The sequence below is a fragment of the Takifugu flavidus genome, chromosome 5 (assembly GCF_003711565.1).
Source record: "Takifugu flavidus isolate HTHZ2018 chromosome 5, ASM371156v2, whole genome shotgun sequence".
In the NCBI taxonomy this organism is placed as follows: Eukaryota; Metazoa; Chordata; class Actinopteri; order Tetraodontiformes; family Tetraodontidae; genus Takifugu; species Takifugu flavidus.
Window position 1 is genome coordinate 15673747 of NC_079524.1, and position 21381 is coordinate 15695127.

The following is a 21381-nucleotide window of genomic DNA, read 5'->3' on the forward strand; positions in this document are numbered from 1 at the left end:
AGCCTAGTATTATGTATTACTTGAGGATGTCGGGTGAAGCGCTGCATCATTGTTAAGGCTCTACAAACTCCAAAGGTCTCTTGAAAGAGAGGTCATTTTTCCAAAGACAAAGGACTTTCTGTCAAGACAGCAGTTTGCTCTCTCTTCCTCGAGGGGAAAAAAACATCAGACTCATTTTAGTGGCCTTTTCACTCTCACCCTCGCAGGGAGATCAAGCAGGATCGTGGGTCAGTGAATCCCAATTAGCTGACTGAAGAGACGACTACATTTATGCTAACGTGATTAACACAAGTTTTTACTGTTAACAGTGTTTGTGTTGCGGTTTAGGATGTTATTATGACATATGCCTCATTGCCCAAAGGTGAGCTGGGCTTCAACAACAAGCTCATTGAATCCTGTGTGCTTTCTGGGCAATATTTAAAGTTGCTTGCTTCACCTTGCTACATAATCAATATTTCTGCCTCTGCTTGTTTTACACGCCTCAGTAGAGGTGAGCAGGTGAAGAGGCGCCCTTTTTCCTCGTGCACCTGTTCCTGTCTTCATTCTTTTTAGTCACTTGCTCAGATCAATTGTGAATGCAGGAATAGGTAAAGATTGAGTGAGTGCACGGCTGAGCACGTATGCAGTCATCCTCTTCATCAGCTAAACACGGTCTGATTTGCAGTCTCTTGACATTTCACTCAATTACTCTGGGATACCAAACGGAAAGAAACAGATATGAAGCTTTTATTCTTTCACAGTCAAGCATGAGCATTTACATACAAAACAAAGCACATTCATTTAAAATGTATTTGTGATTATTTTACATGTTAGGAATATGCAGATCGTCGCACTTCTGTTAGAATAAATGTGTCAAGATCATTTAACCTCAGTCAGGTGGTGCTGATGTCCATCTACAAGCCACTGGCTGCATTTTTTTTAGTAGTTCTCTTGACAAAATCACTGCGGCTCGACCACGTTTACTCCCTGGGACTGTCCTCTTGTGGCGTAGTCATGAAGCGTCTGAGAATATGAAAGAAACGCACATCTGCCCCACCATCCTGACCAAAATAACAAACACAAACACCTTATTTCATATTAATGATGTCTTTTTCCAGTGTTCTGTTCGCATTGAAAGCTAACAGGTGGATAAACCCAACTAGAAAACTGGTCCAGGGAAAGGAGGTCATACTGCAGAACTAATGTGACTGATAAGGGATTTTCTACAGCGCTAAAACATGGTCTTACAGCTGCGGCGTGTTTGTTTCTGACCCAGTTATGTGCTGAGAAATGCCATTGTGGATCCTCACAGAACCAGAGTTTTCCCAGGCCTCACGTCCGTCGCTTGTGACGCTGACGCAGTCTGCTGAGAAGATGAAGCCAACATTTACCTCCTGATTTCACTCCTTGATTCTGCCACTTTCAATTAGTGCTGCTTGATTTCACCTCCTCGGGCACGCGTGTCTCGTAAATGCAGACGGCAGAAATGTTTTCAAGCTGCTTTCACAAACAGACTGCATGATTCCTGATAATCCTCCTGGGGACTTTTGGCAACGGGTGATGTCAAGGCTAACAAACAAAACGAAAGTTGTGCTTCATTAGGCTGCAGTTCAATGTTACTCTGCTGCTGCAGGCCTTGGCGACTTTGCCGCGGCACCATGCTGGTGCGGTGGTTATCGCGGTGCCTCGCAGCAAGAAAGCCCTGGATCTAATTCCAGGCTTAAGGCTGCGGAGCTTCTCTCTGGGTCTTCTGCAGGTACTCTGACGCAGGCTCAGACACAGTTTCTACACTTTTACTGCAGACAACAACAGTCAGATAGCACAGATTTCAGATATTCACTTTTTCCTACCGCACACACACACACACACACACACACACACAAACTGCTCAACATGCTACTTATTTTTGACATTAGGATATTCCTTTTCTTCCCAGTAACGCAGTATCATGTGTGACACAAATAAAAAGAGAATTCCCGACTGGGTTCGGGTGCTGATAAATACAGCTGCGTCTCTCCCTCATTGCCTTCTTGTGTGCTTTTAAGTGTTTGCTACCTGGCTGCTGCAGGCCTGTTTGGATGAGCTCTTAAGGATGGATGAAGGGCCCTTGAACATCCTCTATGACCAGTCGCTGACTTTATACTCAGCTCTGCTCATTTGTTACGTTTATTCTATGTTAAAACCCTCTCAGATGAGATTTAAAATGAGCTGAATTAGCTAAGAAAGATTCAACTCAGAGGAACATTAAAGACATTTAAATTTCACTTTGATTTCAAACGTTAAATAGATAATAGGCTAAAACCAAAAGACAATGAGAACTCTCTATCTGCTCTGTTGCTGTTTTTTGTTGCTGAACTACGGTCATTTAGTGTCAATCGTGTGACAACAGACCCTGAGTAAAGAGTCCACACGGCAATGCCGGACGTTCAACTCAACACGAATCGTTGCTCCTGTGTTCACTGTCAAGCTGCTGGTGACCAAACCGGCGGGTTTTATCAGTGTAATTGTCCCTTTAACTTTGAAAGTCACTCTCTGCAGCTCATCAGCACATTAACAAGCTGTGTGCATCCAGGTTCTCAACATCTGTCTGTGTAGTTCATCACTGTCTGAATGCCCGATTACCTTTTGCCTCATTTTCTCTCATCGCCACGATAAAGCCGTTATTGATGTCAGGGCGGTTGGGAGAAAAGAGAAAGCGCACCTGCCTGTTTCAGTGAATTAAAGCCTTTATTGTCGGCGAGCGTTTGATAAAGGTCATTAAAAAAAGAAATGTGCTGCTATTATTCCACACCCATGTGAAGGGTAATTAGATGTTTCCTCTGGTGGAGGCTCAGGAATTGTCCTTTCTCTGTTTGCTTTGCTTGAACCAGTTATTGATGAAATAAAACCATTTGTTTTGTTCAGTTTTATAAAGGGCACCAGTGTGGCAATAAATAAACATGAACCTCTGGATCGGCAGGAGAGCGTGTCTGTGAGTTGTTTGACTGCGGAGGCAAATCATTCATCTGTGTGACAACTTTTATACTCATTTTTAGTGCTGTGGCGCTCGCCATCTGGCAGCCATATTGGCATGAACGTCTCTCTGCAGCTCGCTAAACTGCTCCATAAGCAGGATGAACATGTTGCCGATGGCCGGCCATCGCCCTGGCTAAACAGTGGACGTTTGCCTGCATAATTAATGATGGCATCTGTTTCAGTGGTTGACTCGCGGCACGGCAGCCTGTGATGCCTTCCGAACGATGGAAATGATGTGTATTTGCGTCTCATTTTGATTTCTCGAGATAGCCATGGCTTTGTCTCAGCCCATGTGGTTGCCCAAAGGTCTGTTTTTAGTGTGTTTTCGGGGCCTCTGTGTGTGTTTGTAAGTGAATAAAGACAATATAAATGTCGCTCCAGCAGTGCCACTTGATTCTTGCCTGGTCAGGAGTGAGATGGATGGTCGGTACAGCACCTGAGAGCTGCTTTTCTCACACACTGTCAGCTTCCGTCTCTGCAGCCATCCATCTTGTCTACCCCGATGCTGCCCCAATGCCCGCTGCCTCTTTAAGGCCTGCTAACCAAACCACTGGACACTGGCTCCTGGGCCTGAAATACACAGATGTAATATGCTCCCCCAGTCCCTTTTCCCTTGAACTCCGATTTGTTAAGCACAAAACAAAAAGGAAGATGTGATTTTTCTAATGGATTCAATGTTTTTTTGTCCTGCTCCCCTTTAAGAGCTAAAACTTCTATAATATATATTTGGCCTTGATCTAGTAACCCCACCACCGGTCCGGGTCACACAGGCTGTGAAATGCCGACTTTCAGCTGCGACGCTGGTGGCTGGTCCACACTGGTGGAAAAAGCAGACAAATTCTGCTTCTCTGCAGCTGCTCTCTGGTTGAACCTGTGCTAATCTGCTGCCGCTGTGAGCTGCTGGACCGCAGCCCATCGCTCTCATGGGTGATGGCGACTACGCCCCAGATTAAAACCTCTGCTGAAATCAAACCATTGCTTTTGTTCTTCATTCATTTGGATTTTTTGTCAATGCTGCAAAATGTTCTTCTCTGTTGGAACTACATAGAACAGCATGTATCCCGTCGTTTGAGTTAAAGAGTGCTGGTCGGATGCATCAATTCAAGGTTCACGTGTAACGAGCCTGCCCTCAGATGTACTCACATGCTAAAACGCATTAGACATTCATGAGAATGCGGTAAGAAGATGCCCAGCGGAGGATCGCTGTATTTGATTGTGCTGAGTTGGAATGTCTCGACTTGTTTTTTGCAAGTCCTTCTAAGTCACCGCCACCGCCATCCTAAAACCGCTCGAACTGCTGTTGCTTTCTCATTACACCCCCCCAGAGACTCATAATGGGCTAAACGCGTCTCAGAGATCTAGAGAGAGACCCGAGCACGCTGCGCACGGAAGAAAGCACTCACACAGATGCTGCTCTGAACAATTCCAGCCTGGATTGTCTCAGAAAGGAGAATAATTCCTGAGGAAGATTACTATTAGCATTAGTTAGCATTTTACATTCGTGTCATTAACATTTGACCTACTGCAAGCTGCTTTTCGCAAGGTTTGGAAATCCCATCGGGAAGATCTGCTCATTTGACTACATCACACTTTCCATTAATAAATTAGAGGCTGAGGAAACTAATGATGCTTTCATTCATTAAATTTACATAATGAATACACATCATGGCAAACTCAAAGACCTTTTTTTTTTCAATTTCAAAGGTACATCCAAATGAGGGTAGTTAAGAGAAACTCAGTCTGGTGTAAAGCGGCGGAGATTTTAATGCCTCGTGTTATTGTTTCTTCCGCTTTTTGGAAAATGGAGGATCGCTGGAAGGAAACGGTGCCAAAAACAAATGGCGTCAATTTAATTCACATTATCGAGCAGTTAAATGGGAATCAGATCCCCTCCGCTTACTGTTTACCAGATAACGGATCTGTTCCTTTCTGACCTTTTCGCAGGGCAACGGTAAAAAAAGGCGTGACCTTTCGAACTGCAACACCCACCAACTCGTTGCTGTGGGACATCACTCTGGATATGGGTGCCGATGGAGTCATCTCTGTTGTTTGCCAGAGGAAGGCGCCTGTACCTGGGAAAAGGCAAGTGTTCTCTCTTTATGGCTGCGGACGCCAGCTGTCCTTCCTTTTGAAGTCGCCAACATCATTTCAATGCTAAACAATAATGTTTCAAACGAGGCACGGTGGCACTCGTCTGTGCACCTGTGGACCACGATTCAAACATCAGCGCTGTTGAAGGCCGACATTAGCTTACTGAGGGGGCACTTTGCTGCCTTCCTGAAAGACATCACTTACACCAACGAATTACAGGTTGTGTGCAGGTGCTCAGGCAACGTGCCACCTGAAAATTTCTATACGATCATATGCATTCTTTCATTCGTATGCTTCTGCACATGAAGACCTGCTGTGGAATATATTTTATTCTTACCTTAACACCTAATAGAACTAGTGCGTTGGGAAGTTTTCAGACATGCTGTATGTGATGTTTATAGGTCTGTCGGGGATCAACTTTAGCTCTGGGAACTTCTAATTTACTTAAGTTGTCCAGTAACCTTGACAAGCAGGACTATGAACGCCCCCCCACCTTTCCCAACCCAACAAGCAGCTTAGCTCAGAGGAACTTCGAGGATCAGTTGAGTTTCAGCACCTTGAGTGAGATTACATGACACCTTTTCTGCCTGTCATGCTTGTTGGGTTCTTATTTCTGAGTAGGCTGATATTTGTTTCTTCATATTTGTTATTATAATGCAAAGGCTGTAACACTTTTAGATATCACTGGAATTGTAATCTAAGCAAAAAGAGAGTAGGGCTATAATCATATGGGAATGGTATTACCTCGTGTAATTTTGAAACATCCCACATGTCTGTGTTTCATGCATTCATAAGAGATAAGCAAAGGCAAATAGGATCAGCCCCTCCCGCCCCGATCTGCCCACCTCAGCTCTGCTTATCCATAGAGTAGCGCTTCAATATAGCTATACAATATAAGATGGCTGTGACTGTATAGTTAGACACAACAGTGGAAAATATCAAGGTAATCTCTTTCTCCTTTTACATTATGTCTTGAATTATTAGCTCACGATTTTCCATCTATCTACTCTGAAATTTATTGCCAGGTCCTGGTAGTGCAAGGAAAGTGTATCGATCCTTTCTGTCTTTAACACTCCTCCAATTAAATACTAAAAATTCTTAACCATTTCTAACCATATTGACATTGTGTGTGTAGGTGCAGTTCAGAGCACTTCTGTAAATGCAGGGTTGAACCTGACATGGCTACACTTTAAAAGTAGTTATGACCCAATTCACCCCTTAGTAAACTACTTACAGCAGCTAATATGTATGAAACTTTGGTATCTGGCACTGAGATGCTAGCAGCAGATCATTTATCCGCTGTAGGTTGCGAGCTGCAGCCTCCACGGATCAGACTTGTCCAGCACGTCCACCCCTGAAACTCACTCCTGTGCTTCTCAAGCCATTCCTGGACCAGTTTGCCTTTGCTTCGGTGTGTTTTATCCTGCCAGGAGAGACTACAGCTGCAAGAGAATAGCGTTTCATGAACGGGTGGGCGCGTGTAGCACATACACAGAGCGCCATCTCCTTCTGATGGTCGGGTGCCCACCGTTCGGTGGCGGACAGGCGTCGGTGTGAGCAGCCTGCAGATTAATAGACGCTGTGAGCCAGACCATGAGCCCTCACAGTTGGGCTCTTGTCCGACTTGCTCAAATCCTTAAACTTGTCTATTTTCCTGCTTCTAACAGTGTAGCAACAACTTACTGCACTTCGGTTTGCTGCCCGAGTACTGTTGGCAGCTCCTTTTGCAACATTGGTGTTTTTCTAGTTACTCTTCGTTGTAATCTCATCACTCTGAGGCCACTATAATATCATGTTACTTAATGGCACAAAAGCAATTCCTCAAGTCATCTTCAGTGTGATGGGAACCAAAGAAATTGAGCAGCCACATTTAAAGGCTGAAGTCAGACCCCGATAAAGTAAAGGTTTCATGATCCTTCCTAATGAGTATGATAATGTGAGGAGACAAGGGCAGCTAGAGGATGCTGAAATGACGTGTTTCACTCTTGACCAGTCAGGTGGCTGAGCTATCTGAGGAAGATAAATATTTCCGTCCTCCGTGGGGCTGATGGTGACGAGTGTGCCGCTGGCAGTGATTGTCAAAACGATAACTTTTGCACAGCATCTCAAACGTGATGTGAAGTCGGGGAGATTTCTGTTTTGTGGCTCTGCTGCATCCTTAATTTGAATTATTTTTCACCATGTGAGCGCCTCAAAACTTGTTCCACTGAGGAATGAAGTCAGAGTGATTATCTGTGCCTGCAGAGCAGCTCAAGAAACGCTCGTAAAAACTAAACCTCTAATCTGTGGAAATGGCTTCCATTGCTGGAAAAATGTGTGCAGCCAATTTTATTCCACCGCCAAATCAAGAAATAAGGATGTAAAGCAACAATTTAGTGAAATTCACATCAACAACAATGAATTTGTGTCTGCTAATTCAGAGGTCATGTGACGGTGGCTTGTTTTCAACACTGGATGACCCCATTTTCACTTGTTTTTAATGGTTTGATCTCATTGGGTTGTTTTGCACATGTGGATTATGACATTGTTTATTGCATCTGCGGTATCGGTGACCATATTATTGTGCCGTGACATTTTCAACAGTCTTCTGTAAAATGTTATGAAATTAGAAGTTCTCTTATGAAGACAGTCATTTCTGTCTTGGTTGGCCTCATTGCCTGTAAGGGGAACTATAATATTTGCCGTGTATGCATACTGTTATATCCGCTGGTGTTATTCGCAGGAATATTTTTGAAGCACTGTTTGCTTGCAAGCTTTGTAAGAATGACTAAAGCCCCCCAAAGCACCCCCCTGTCTTATCTGTATATCTGTGTTAATACACGCTTAAGGGGATATGACCAAGCTCATGTGACTCAATCACTTCTTATTTGACCAGAATGCCTTTATTATCCTTTAATCTCAGGTCTCTGTGCAATACGCTATGATTACTCAATTATACCAAAAGCTGCATTGTCTGTAATATGGACAGACGTGCACGGCTCTGACAAAGACATTTCGAACATACGGGTGCATCCAGTCAGATGACGACCATATGGCAGCGAGTATATTTTTTGTCCGCCCATAAATCTTCACTGTAGTTCAATACTCTACTAAGAAATAAAAAATAAAAGATTCCAACTTGGGTCACTGAAGAAAAATTGAATTCCGTGCTCGGACACTCCAAGAGAACATTACGACCATTGCTTTATATGCATGCAGGTCAGCGGTGCCTTCAGAACATTTTAGTAAGTTCATATTTTCAGTTGACAAGACCAGGGACTGAAAGGGAGAAGCAGCTTAGAGACATCCAGCTACTGGCCCTCAGGCTTTCTGAAAATTAATACAGACAAAAAGAACGTTGGGGGACCGAATCTAACAAGGGTCACGTCACCTTGAGGTTTCTATCAAATTGTTTTTCGACCAGCTAAAGTAAATCAGCTGCAGGATGTTTCCTGTTGCCTTTCGCTTAACTCTGTCCTTACATGTAAATTGTGAAGCTTAAACGTCTTTCAGTAAAAGTAATAAATCAAAAGCAATCTGAGATCTCCAACCTCCATCAAGGCTAAACACGCCAATAACCCCGTGCTCCGATCCCCCGCGCAAGTGCATGCAGCGCAGCTTTAGCACGACAGATAAATCAATTAGCATTTGAAGCATTCGTTGAAAAGATACCCGAGGAGTTTAACTCCCTGATGAAGGTTTGCAGCTGAAAAGCATAGCAATTATTTCTTTAAAGGATTATATAAGCATAGCATAGCCATAGCCTTAAAGGCCTTGAATATTTTCTCAACACTTCCAATATTTCCTCCTGCACAGACATCCTCTTTAAATTCTAGCAGGGTAGCATTTGATTGTGGCCAGCACCTAAAATCGTATGCGTCCATCATTGGTCTGGGTCATGTTCATTTCTTACTTCACGAATGTAAAAGTATTCGCAGCAAGAGGTGGACAAAGTATTCAAACAGACTCAGTCATTTCCCACATTACTAAAGCTGAAAACATGTAAATACCTGTTTAGGAGTGTTCCTAAAGCTGAAACAGCAACTTCACGAAAGAAAATCGCTTCAAAGACTCCAAACCTGTTAAAACCCACTAGTTAAATCTTGAAAGCTGTTATTTCATAAAAAATCATAAAACTGAGGGCATCAGAAGCTTTTTAATGAATGCGTTAATAAGTCTGCATCGCTTTTTAAAAAACAGCCACACAAATTGTGCCAAGGACAAGCAAAGCAGAGCGTTTGAGGCGCATTAGCATGCTAATGTTTTCTCATCTCACTGTGTCTTCATCAGATAACAAAGGAAAGAACGCCTGCTATACTTTTCCTTGGCTTGAACAACCATAGATCTGGATCTATTGTGATTTGTCCTTTTGTGAGAACAATGAGCCACAGGAAGTGAAGTGCAGGATACACTGTGATGAACTGGGCCGCGTCTCCATTCAGACATAAATGTCTTGGCTTCTTCTTACAGCACATAAAGAGAACTCCAGACAACGCTGAGGAAAGAATAGAATTAATGCCAGAGGTTGTAAAAAAATATATATATTTGAAATTATGGACAGCAAGGATGTAATTAAATATCATGTGTGTGTGCTACTATTTGTTTGTATGTTGCTACAGACTTTTTCTGACAAATCTGAATTATTTTAAGAGGGTGAAATGATACTGGTGTTATTGTGAAAATCCATGAACATCTCTCCAAGTTCTCTAGTTCTTTTTATAGTCTTGAAAAAACACCGTATATATTTGTGCCCTTTTGTCGATCTCTGGCCCCCATTCAGGCTCGAGAGCAGCCTGCTGGAGGTGCTGCAGATGGATTTTGAAGTGGAGGAGCTGAGCAGTCCACTCGATAGTCAGGTGATCGTGTGGAAGCTGGAGCTGCCGTCCGCGCCTGAGACCGTAGCGAAGACCGAAGGAGCCATGAGGATTTACACAACGCAGAGAGACTTTGTGGGCCTGGCCCCTCTGGTCATGGTGAGTTGGATGACAACCTCTACACAACAAATCGTTGCTTAGGAAGCCACCCTGATGTTTCTGACAGCAGAGCTTGTGACCGAGCCCACACATCGGCCGCATCATTTGAGCACCCATGCATGAAAATATCATAAAATGCACTTTGCTCTGATCCACTCCTGTCTGCTTGGCAAGCCCATAAAGACTGCTTTGGATTGTTTGGTAAATGGGTTCTATTTTGAGCAGAGTGTGACCTTGTGTTGTTGACTGTCAGCCCGCTGATGTCTCCTGACTGCGTTGTTCTGCTCTGTTCTAGCGTGCATTATGTGGTCATCCTCTCTAAACAGCTGCTTCACACGCTGCTATTTTGGTCCCGCGGGCCTCTTATCATGCTACCTCTATAATTAATCCATGATATAATAACCACTACTAAATATGGAGCATTACAAAAACACATAAACTACTTTGACAACTGATCTGTGTGTGAGTGTCACCAGAAGTCGCCGATTTTCTCAGCAGGCCTGTGAGAAACCTCCAGAATCTATTCAGCTTTTTGCACTTCTTTATCCAGATGTTTGGGATGGACTATTAATATGTGATTCAGAAATAGTTGTGCTTTTAAATCCAATTTGGGGGCAAAAAAGGATTCTGCATCTGCGTTTGCTTCAGAGAGATTTTTGCTGTTTTTGTGGCACAAATGGTTTTAACTTCGATGTCGTGATTCATTGTTATAGCCGGCACAGTCTGATCCTTCACCCTGGGGGAATCCTAATGCCTTATTGGAGCCCTCATGATTAATAAATTCTCCCTCCCTCTCTCTCTATCATACAGACACACACACGCGCACACACACATTATAGAATCAGAAATGGAGATATTTAATTACTACATGCTGAACACATACTATTGAACACACATTTCACAGAAGCATTTGCATCCTAATCGTGCTGCAGTGTTTGAATCGAAGCGAGTGTGTTAGAGTGTCCTGATTTGTGAGTTTGACATGGTTTATCTCTCCTGTGGATTAGAAGCTGACCTCTCACTAAGAGCCAAACATGAGGAGGAGATTTAAAGGCTGCCCTGAGGCGACATCAGCACTGGCTGATCACTACGAGCCTCGCTGTCTGAACTCCAGCTAATGCCTTGCTGCATGTCAGGCCCTACATCCACAGCCTCTTCAGCTGTGTCCTTTTACCAATTTTGAATCAGTGGCCAGAAAAAAAAAGAAATAATTGTTATTTCCGCCTCATTTAAAGTAGTTTTTACAGTCAAGGGACTCTGTCCATCTGCTCCTCCTGTAAACACAGAGGCCAAGTGTCTTTTTATATCAGCTGAGGATCAGCTCCCCTATTCTCACACACATGCACGTGCACAGAGAAAGAGAGCGAGACAGAGAGAGAGAATTACTTCCACTTAGTTTAGAGCAGACTTTAAACAGCATATATGTGAAGAAGAGAACACCCATCCGTATGTTTCATTTTCATGCTTTCATTTTCCACACATTTAAATATGTCCCTTCACATACACACCAAGGCTTTCACCCCCCCACCCCCCCACCCAAACCCACACGTGACAGAGGGCCCTCAGAATCACACTCTGCTTTAGCCGCATGCAGCGGTAATAGAAAGACAGCTCCTGCACTGCGGGGATTGGTCTGAAAAATGTCATTCTGGTCATAGTGACAGCCATTAATTCATTCATCCGTCCATTCGTCCCTCAGGGGGTTTCGGACCACTGGGGTGCTGGAGCCTATTCCGTCCTTCATCAGGCAAGAGGCAGGAACATACCCGGAAGTCAAAAGCTTTGCCCTAAGCTCCCTGAAGTGAGCAGAGCTGTGGGATTATCAATCATAATATAAATCAATGATTTCCTTCATGGCAGGACACAGACATCTTGAACACGGCTGTTCTGACTGGGAAAAAGGTGGTGATGCCGGTGAGGACAGTTGCTGTGGAGGAAGATGGCGTGGTCACTGATGTTTCGGACTACGCAGACTGTAGCTCCACCAATGAAGATGTACTCAAGGTAGGTTTTATTCATACATTATTGTATTTTCATTACCTCCTTCATTATGGAGATGACATGCAGACATAAATGACCATGACAGCAGAGAAGTTTTCATTTTCTCTTAAATATAGTAAACCAGGCATAAGTGGGAAGTACTTGTTTTGTATCAAAAGCTGACATCATAGCCTTGGGAGTCAAAGGAGACCCATTGAAATTCACAGTTCAGCTACAGCTGGATGCCAAAAAACAAAGCATAACCCGGTTGAAAATAATGGCACATCGCAGACTCAGAGCTGAATCACTAGAGTCACATTAAAGCAACAACAAAAACGGGCACCTGAAGACTCTATCAGGATTAAACGACACGTCTCAGCAGGGTAGGACATAGATCGATCTCACAGCTGAATCAAACCATTCGAGTAGCTTATAAAGTCCTAAATGGTTGAGGCCCAAAATATATTTCTGATGTGCTGTTATGAACCACCCAGAGCCCACTGGGAGAGGGCAGCCTTCTGTCAGAAGCTTTTATGCTTCATATATGAGGAACAAACTCCCCAGGAGGAAAGCAGGTCCTGTCTAAATTTAGCTCTTTAAATCTTTGCTGTTTATTGCTCTTTTTATGCATTATTTAGTTGTTTTTGGAAAAATCACTTAACTAAATTTAACAATTTAGGGGTTTGATTAACTCCCCTAACAGAATTAATGTGCCATTTTTACTGATGACACTTATTGGTTCTCCTTGGTGATTCATGGCTCAGTGTGTCCGGCAGCCTTGAAAGACTAAACAGTGAAACTGTGTGTGTGAGAGAAAGTGTGTGTGTGTGTGTGTGTTTTCTGGGACTATCAAATGATGGATGCAGAAGTATTTACAGAGAATGGTTTGATCATTTGACAAAATGTGGTGAAAGGAGGGAAGGGGGGAATGACAAGTCTCTGACCAGGGCTTCCATGAATTTAATTAAAATCTGTCAGAACTAAAAAAAAAAAAAAATACAATCTGAAAATGAGGGGTTTGACCTTGTTACTATCTTTTCAATTTCTAAAAATACAAAATTACACATGTTTTTACAGTTGAGAGTGCGTGAACGTTGTTCGTGGGGTCTGTTTTTGACAGACTCGGCTCAGAGCAGCGGAAGATTCCAGAGCTCAAAGGTGGAAGGATCATTTTCATGCTGCGAATAAACCGATTTTTCAAAATTTTGACTTAAAAAGGCTGGCTTGTGCAGCATTTTCCTACTTTGTGGAGCTGAACGTCACAAAACAGCACTTGAACAATCACCAAAATTCACAGTTCTGAGCAAATACCTGATTTGACATTTCATATTTAGATGAACTCTTTTGTACTGTATATCAGCATCTCCTTTAGACAGCAGACTAAACCTGGCTTTAAAATGTTATCACAATTATTCCTAATGAATATCGAGTCGCTGACCTGGATCATGTGTCCAAAGATTTAAAAAATTTCGATGTGTTCACTGTACTGTGGATCATTTAAACATGTGACTTCAAAACCAAAAGTCTGACCTAGTGTTGGTGCCCTGATAAAAAGAGCTGAGGTACCATGTAACCTTCTCCACGTGTTACGTCATCTTCCTCTGCAGGTGTCCGACAGGTGTGACTACGTTTTTGTGAATGGAAAAGAGACGAACGGCAAAGTGAAGATATTGGTGAACTTCACCTACAGCTACATGAGCGCGCAGCTCGAACTGAACGTTTGGATTCCTCAGCTGCCTCTCCAGATTGAGGTGTCGGACACGGAGCTGAGCCAGATCAAGAGCTGGAGGGTGCCCATACTCTCCTCAAAACGGTGAAATTCACAATCCCTTTGCAGATTATTTTCTAGAGGGGTCCTTTAGTCAAAGAAGAGCCATACGAATCCTCGATTTAGCTCGATTACATTGTACGGCCGCATTTTACCAATCACACAAAGAGACGCTGAGTGATTAATCTAGTGGACCAAAGCATTAGCAGGCTGACAGGCGCTGACATGACCGCTTTATGTGTGTTCATCCTCCTAGAGGTGGCTGGAACAGCGAAGAAACCAACAGGAAGGCCAAAGGCTGCATGCTGCAGTTTCAACATGCCATGGTGCGCGTGCTGACTCACTTTGTGGCGGAGCAGGTGGATCCACGGGATCCGAAGGCCTATTTCTTAGGCTCAGATTGGCAAGCGGATGTCACGAGGCTGGTTCGATACTTCATGAAGGTGGAGGACCCTCAAGTGGCGAAGCTGCAGGCAGGAAGGGTGCTGTCAGGGCGTGACCTCGGAACCACCACCATCCAGGTACACAGCTGGATTTGGAGCCCACGGTCACAACAGGAATGATCTGGTCTTGACTGAATTCTCTGAGGTTTAGGATTGATGATCTAATTGTTGTTTTCACCAAATAATACAGTTCCAGTTAATTATCTACCAGAGACCATTAAGCCCTCATCATCATCTACACAGAGAAGATGATTATGTCTCCATTAGCAAACTTTGGTCTGACTTACCAACTAAACATTCCCTCCCATCTGAAACCTTTTTTTAATAACTCCACACCTCATACACTTTTCTGTGTGGCCTTAATCCCCCTCTGTACTTTGCAGATTACACGCCGCATCAGAAGCCACCTTGTTAAATAAATTTCCTTTTGATTCTTTTGCTGGCGAGGTTGAAAACAGACATCTTATAATCACAAAATGTAAACGCCTCTACTGGGCTGTTCTGCTCAGGGGTCAGCGTGTCTCCAGCTAACCCTGTCCTCTGCGTCCTCTTCTCTTGCGCCAGCTAACTTCATATCCTCGTTCACTTCATCCATAAATCGCCTCTTTGCTTTTCCTCGAGGTGTCCTGCCTGGCTGGTGTCCTTCTACAATATATTAACTGTCCCTCCTCAATATGTCCAACCCATCACATTTGTCCTGGTCCTATCTGTCCTACCTGAGAATGCCCTCACCTCTTTTCCACACTCTCCTTTGCTTTGGACTCTTCACCCTAAGAACTTAAAATCCTCCACCTTCCTTATCCCTAATCCCCGTGACCTCGGCGTTCCACGTGGATGCCTGTCATTTATACGCACGTATGCTGTCATCTTCCAGCTAACCTTCATTCCTGTCTTTCCCAGGGCATAGCTCAACCTTCTCCTCCACCTGCTCTCACCAAAGATCACAATGTCGACCGCAAACATGGAGCTTCTTGTCTAACCTCATCTGTCAACCTGTCCATCACTATAGTGACTAAGTGAGCTCCGAGCTGATCCTTGGTGCTGTCCTACCTCTGAGCTCCTCTGTCCTACCTACTGACACACCTCACCACTCTTACAGCCCTCATACATCTAAGCTCTTGTGAAACATCCCTATATCTATCCTTAATCACCCTAACCTGCTGCACATCTTTCATGTATCTATCGCTCTGCCTCACCGACCTGTAAAAATAAGTCTCTCCCTCCTTATTGTCTACCCTAGCATCCAAGTCATTGTTTGGCCTTTGTGGCCTCTCCTTAGCTACTTTCTTTTCAGAAGACACGCTGAGTACTCTCCTGCTTGTCTCCCTGATCACATTAGTTGTTGTACTCCAGACATTGGAAGCACCTCTCCACCATCCAGAGCCTGTCTCATCTCCTCCTTGAAAACCACTTTCTTTTTCCAGCTTCCACCACTCCATCCTCTGCTCTGTCCTCTTCATCTTCTTCACAACCAGGGTCATCCTCCCCACCACAGTTCTACATCCTCTATAGCTCCTTTTTTACTTACCACTCCTTTGCAGTAAGACTGAACATAACACCTTCATTTCTCAGCTCCATACTCACCACTCTGACACTCTCTTTACCTCTAGAACACTCCTTACAGTTCCTACTCCCTTTATCTTCCCAATGACTCTATGATAGATGGCGTGGAACAATAATGGTTCTATCGTGATAGATGGAGTCCCTCGGTGGGACGAAAACTTAAAACCCAACTTATATCCTTGCTGGCCTGGACTCACCGAATATCCACCTTCCTTCTTTACATCCTATCATGTCCAGCTTTTCCTGTCATAGTCCCATGATTCCCTAAACTCAGTCCGAGAATCTTTCCTTTCCTCTTCTCTCTCTCTACTTGCACACCCTCATCCTTTCCTTCTTCAACCCACAGTGGCAACGTTTTCTCCGGCACCAGAACCGACAGTGGGCCTCGTTATCTGGTTTGGGTCCTAGAATCAATTTGCATATTTGCTTTGGCCAACATTTTATGCTAAATGCCGAACATGACTCAAGCCTGTGCATTTTTCTGGCCCAAGGACATTGATGTATTCCCGAGGCAGGATTTCTGCATAAGTACGAAATGGTCAACACTGTCCACAATCTATATACTTTTGTTACCCCCCAATATTTATTTATATTAGATAGTTAATATGACACAAACACATATTGTTAACTTGTACTGTTAAACAAAGCTGTGTCATGTGTTGTCCCATGACAGGTGTTTTCTCCACTGTCTGATGTGATCTTGGCTAAGAAAACTATCAAAGTCACAGATGAGAAAGTGACCATCACAGAAATGGGGGTTCAGTTGGTCACAGGCCTCTCGCTGACCTTACAGCTCAGTCCTGGGAGCAACAGGGCAATTCTGGCCACAACAACCACAGAGGAGATTCTACAGAACCCCAAAGAGGTGACCGTTATGCATGTTTCAAACTACACCCTGCACATTAAAGGTTGTGGCTGAGGATTTCTACCATGTTCCCAAATGTACTAAACTTAAACCTTATCCAATAAATATGCTGCTCTTTAAATATTTACACAAAACTTTAACCGTTGACCTCAGATTTAGAAACTGTAACCACAGTTTTCCTTGTGTCAATTCTTCCAGGAGGCCTTGGTCAGTGCCTGGCTGCAGTTCAGCGATGGCAGTCAGACGCCTCTTGATGTTTATGATCCAACATCCTACCGACTGGCGGTCACATCTCTGGATCAAGGGGTGGTGTCAGTGCAGGACAAGCCTCCAACTGTCGTGGCAGAGGGCGAAGGCGAGGGAGTCCTAGTAAGGCTCGAAATGGCGATCTGTGAGGCCTGCCAGAAATCAAAACGCAAAAGCACCATCGCCGTAGGCAATGGAAGTCTTAAAGTCAAGTTCCAGGTGAACAGTCGGCGGCCAGGAAGCAACACTAACAACACTAAGAGCAATAACGACAATGAGGTGGATGGAAAGAGGAAGCAAAGGAGGCCATCCCAAGATCCGCCAGACAGAGAGGAGAGTGCCATGCAGAAGATAACAACCACCATCAAATCAACAGAGCGAACCTTCATAACCAGCGGTAGCCTTGGTGGAGTGGGTAAAAACACCAGCATGAACATTAGCATGATGAACAGTCCCAGTGATAGCAGCAAAGCATATGGCTCAGACAACAGGATAGAGGAGGACATGAGCAGTTATACTAGTACTGTCAAGGCCCCTGGAAATCTGGTGAACTACAACAACTTCCCAATTAAAGTGGAGACGCCTGGACAGAAGACCGAGGAAGAAATCGGCGGCGAAGAACTGCTGGCTAACAGGCCTCTAACGGACTTGGAAATTGGGATGTATGCACTGTTGGGGGTGTTTTGCCTGGCAATCCTGGTTTTCCTGGTAAACTGTATTTCATATGTTGTCAAGTTCAGGCACAAGAAGCCTCCATCACATGTCCAGGACCCTCCAGGCCACAGACATGACTGGGTATGGCTTGGCACAGATGCTGAGCTGGTGATGAGCGTGCCAGGCAGCCCCATCCAGCAAGATGCACAGACTACCACCACTGTCATAGACATTGAGTGTGATCAGACGGCCTCATTGTCCAGAAGGCCCAGTTGCCTAGCCTCTGTCACAGACTCCCCTCTCAGCTGTGTGGGTTCACTCAGAAACAAGCCCACGCACACCGAGTCCCTCCACTCACCCACCAGCAGGAGAAAGAGGGTGCAGTTCACCACCTTTTCCACACTGGAACGCCAGCATTCACCTCACGTCATACCCAGGGAGAACGGCCACGGCATCCACTGGGTAGGGAAAACAGACGGTTGTGAGGAAGAGCCCCAGATGAGCATTGCAGAGCTGGAGGGAAATTTGTAATACAAAATCATGTACAGTTCATTAGATGTGGCTTTGATCACCTCAATGCCTATGCTGACCTTCCACACCTGTCTACAAGACTTCCCAATCTCTGTACATTTCAGTACCCACCAAGGCCTTTTACGTGTACATGTACAGTAAATTATTGTTCACATGTGTAGTTGTGCATCGTTACGTTTCAAGAGGCCGAAAAGATGAACTATTAGTTAGCGGTTAAAGTCGCAACGTGTAAATGCTGCATGTGGACGTGACCTTTTCTAAACATTCGCTCTCACGCGCTGCAAAAACAACCTTATATTAAACACAAACCTTGAGTTTTATCACAGATGTACTGAAAGAGCTCCATGTTCGGTAGACCACTGTAAAACCCTTTTGACACTTTATTTTAGCAAAGAAGAAAGTCATCCCACAAATAAAGTTATGTCAAATGCATTTTGCAGATTAATTATTTCTGACTTAATTTGAAAGTTCAGTGTGTGGGATTTTCATGAATCCATTGAGGAGTTTCGTGAGTTCCGTCTCTGGGGCATGTTCTCCCCATGCCTGCGTGGATTTTATCCATGTACTCCAGCATCCTCCCACAGTCTCCAACCCTGGACATCGCGTGTGTTGAGGAGTCTCTTCTTATTATGTGCTTGATGCTCAAAATCTTACACACTGGACTTTGACCTGGTTATTTGATGCGATAGAAATAGCGGGCTCGGGAAGAAAGCGGTTTCCAGTTCTTGGTGACCAGTACATTGATTTTGGCTGCCACCAGCATTTGCAAATACTGGTTGACTGGTTTCACTGGTGCAATCCTCCATTCCTGTGGCTTTGATTTAACATTATTCCAGTATATATATTTTTTTCTATTCTACTATTTTTGACAATGTCATTGTAAATGATGGTTTTGATTTGTTTATATTGAACTACGATAATGCCTTTGTTCATTCAGTCCGTTTATATAAAAGCACTATTATCAAGGGGAAAGTTTGCCGCAAAACCAACAACTGGAATTAAACTCCTCTGTTTTGCTGAGCGCTGCAGAGTTTTAGAGATCTGGAATTGAAAAGAAGCATTTTTTCTTTCGGTAGATATTTCATGCTAATAATGAAGTTGCATTTTTATGCTTTGTCACTGTACAACATCATGGCATTTTAGCTTTACAGCGTGAAGTCAGGAAGGTTGCTGCTGTCCACAATTTGTACAAAGGCATTTGGTTCCCACTCTGGTTTTATGCATCATCTTATTTTCAGTTTTTTTTTCAGTTGTGTATTTTAACCAAGTTGGTATTGAATAAAGCAAGTTTTGCAACTTTGATTTTGTGTTATTTTACAAGTTAAATGAAGATAATGCATTGTTGTAAATGTATTCCAACAGCAGAGGAACTGCAGATCCTGTAGCCAGCGTGCACCCTGAGATGCTGAAAGCATCAATGTAGCATGCAGCCCACCATAAATCCATGCGCTTCCCCTATAAAGTGAGACAGAAAGCATCACCAGTCAAATTGAAACTTTAAAGTTGGCTCCAGCTGCTGATCTGGCAGATTATCCTGAGGAGCCCAATCAGAGGTCTGAAATGTTGTCTAGTTCCAATGTATAAGAGCGAAACTCTACAAACTTTAGAAACCCCCCCCAATTATATGATATCTGCACAGTAGAGAGTAGAATCCAGCTAATATATTTGTGCCCTCCTGTACTATGGGTCATGTCAGATTTCAAATAGTGTTACAGTGTGCAAAACCTTTGGGAGACTACTCACTATGCCAAATTTACTGTTGCGAGAGCAAATTAGGAAACCTTCCGTGCCCCCCTTTAAACAAGTGTTGCTGCCAGAATTTTGATTTAGTTCAGCTCAGCCGTTGCACCATATTAAAAATAAATGTGAATGAAATGTCTACAGAGTAAAGAAAATAAATAGTTGAACTTCTTCAGTTGTCTTAGCAACAGCGTGGCTCCATTGTACCGTCGAGTTCTACTGAACCCATTTCCAGTCGATGCTTCAGGATCATCCTAGAGATGCATCCCTCCTTCAGCAATCAATAGTCGGTAACACTGTGTCATCCTCTTTAGAATGAATGAAGCACCGGACATGATCATTTACAACATCGTCGCACTTTATTTATCACAATGTCACCATCGTCAGCATTTGATACATCATCTACACAAAGATGTTTCCGCGACAGGTCTTTGGTTCAAAGAGCTCCGCAGTTTTGTTTTCACAGAAAAGAACACAGCAATCAGCAAAAGGTAAAAACGAGGGTTGCGTCCCTCTGTTGCTAAGCTTCCTGAGGAAATTAACAGACAGGTTCTGAAGACTGTGGCGTTACTCTGTGAGCAGAGTGTCCACCAGCTGTTGGTAGGTCTCTCTCTCCCTTTTCAGATTGTGATGCTCCTCCACATAAAGCTTACCGTTCCTCACCAGCCTCTCTCTCAGCTCGCGGTCTGACACCAGCCTCTGAGATTGATGCACAAATTCCTGATGGGGAGAAAGGCAAAATATGTGTCTCATTCACTGCCAAATGCCATTTAAAGCTCGCTATTGAAGTTGCCTGGAGATGCGTTTTTGAACATAAAAGAAAAACCCACAGCGTGAAAGCAGAACTCAGATAAAAAAGCCTGTGCTCTGATTAGTAAATACTTCAAAAAAGTGCGTGCATTGCCAAAAGAAAAATATATTTCTGGCTCCACATTCAGATATAGCTGTCCAACAGGCCTTTCTAAGTGTTCATAATAGCCAACTATATACTTATGGCAAATGACAAAACAAGAAAATGATTCCACCCCACTTGAAGGATATGAGCATAACAGCTGCTGTAATGTTAAACATCTACACGGCAACAATGAGAGTACTTCTGCAGTAGAGAGCTCAAGGTCATGTTTAGTCAGAATGAGTCAGCAGGCAAATTCACTGAGCTTCTCTTCATTCGAGTGATTATGTCTCAAGAGATACTTGCTAAGAAACTGCTCTTTTGTGTAGCTGTGTCGCAGTTCAAACCTTCAGCAGTAGAGATTAAGGCTTAACTTATGCACAATGCATTTAGAATCACTTCCATATGCAAATTACACTCAGGAAGAAAGCGTCAGTTCTTTTGAGTGCGTGTCTGTTTGTTCTTCTGACGTGTGTCCAGCTGACATCATCCCTCATGGAATAATTACAACCTCGGAAAACATCGCTCAATCAGAAAAAGAGGGATTGCGTGCATGTTTTTCCAAAAATTATAAAGCGCCTGGGGAAGATTTTGGCTAAAAGGCAGGCACTTGTGGCCTGTTGGTGTTGGCAGCGGGTGGTGTATATCCAGTCCAAGTTGTC

At 43.7% G+C, this 21381-nt stretch overlaps 2 protein-coding genes across 3 annotated transcripts in view; one reads left to right on the forward strand and one right to left on the reverse strand.

Moving 5' to 3' along the window:
- The window catches only part of LOC130526268 (transmembrane protein 132D), a 28103-nt gene extending 8714 nt beyond the window's left edge, over positions 1 to 19389 (forward strand). The window contains 7 exon segments of the mRNA XM_057033791.1: positions 4939 to 5076; positions 9845 to 10037; positions 11898 to 12041; positions 13625 to 13830; positions 14042 to 14306; positions 16465 to 16656; positions 16855 to 19389. Coding sequence (XP_056889771.1) covers positions 4939 to 5076; positions 9845 to 10037; positions 11898 to 12041; positions 13625 to 13830; positions 14042 to 14306; positions 16465 to 16656; positions 16855 to 18087 — 2371 coding nt within the window. The 3' untranslated portion in view covers positions 18088 to 19389.
- A 775-nt stretch (positions 19390 to 20164) lies between these two features.
- glt1d1 (glycosyltransferase 1 domain containing 1) overlaps positions 20165 to 21381 on the reverse strand; it is a 32800-nt gene continuing 31583 nt past the window's right edge. For both annotated transcript variants that reach the window (XM_057033798.1, XM_057033797.1), the window contains exon 12: positions 20165 to 20547. Coding sequence is in view for 1 of the 2 variants with exons in the window: in XM_057033797.1 (XP_056889777.1) it covers positions 20395 to 20547 (153 nt within the window). In the remaining variant the exon portion in view is untranslated. The remainder of the gene's footprint in view (positions 20548 to 21381) is intronic.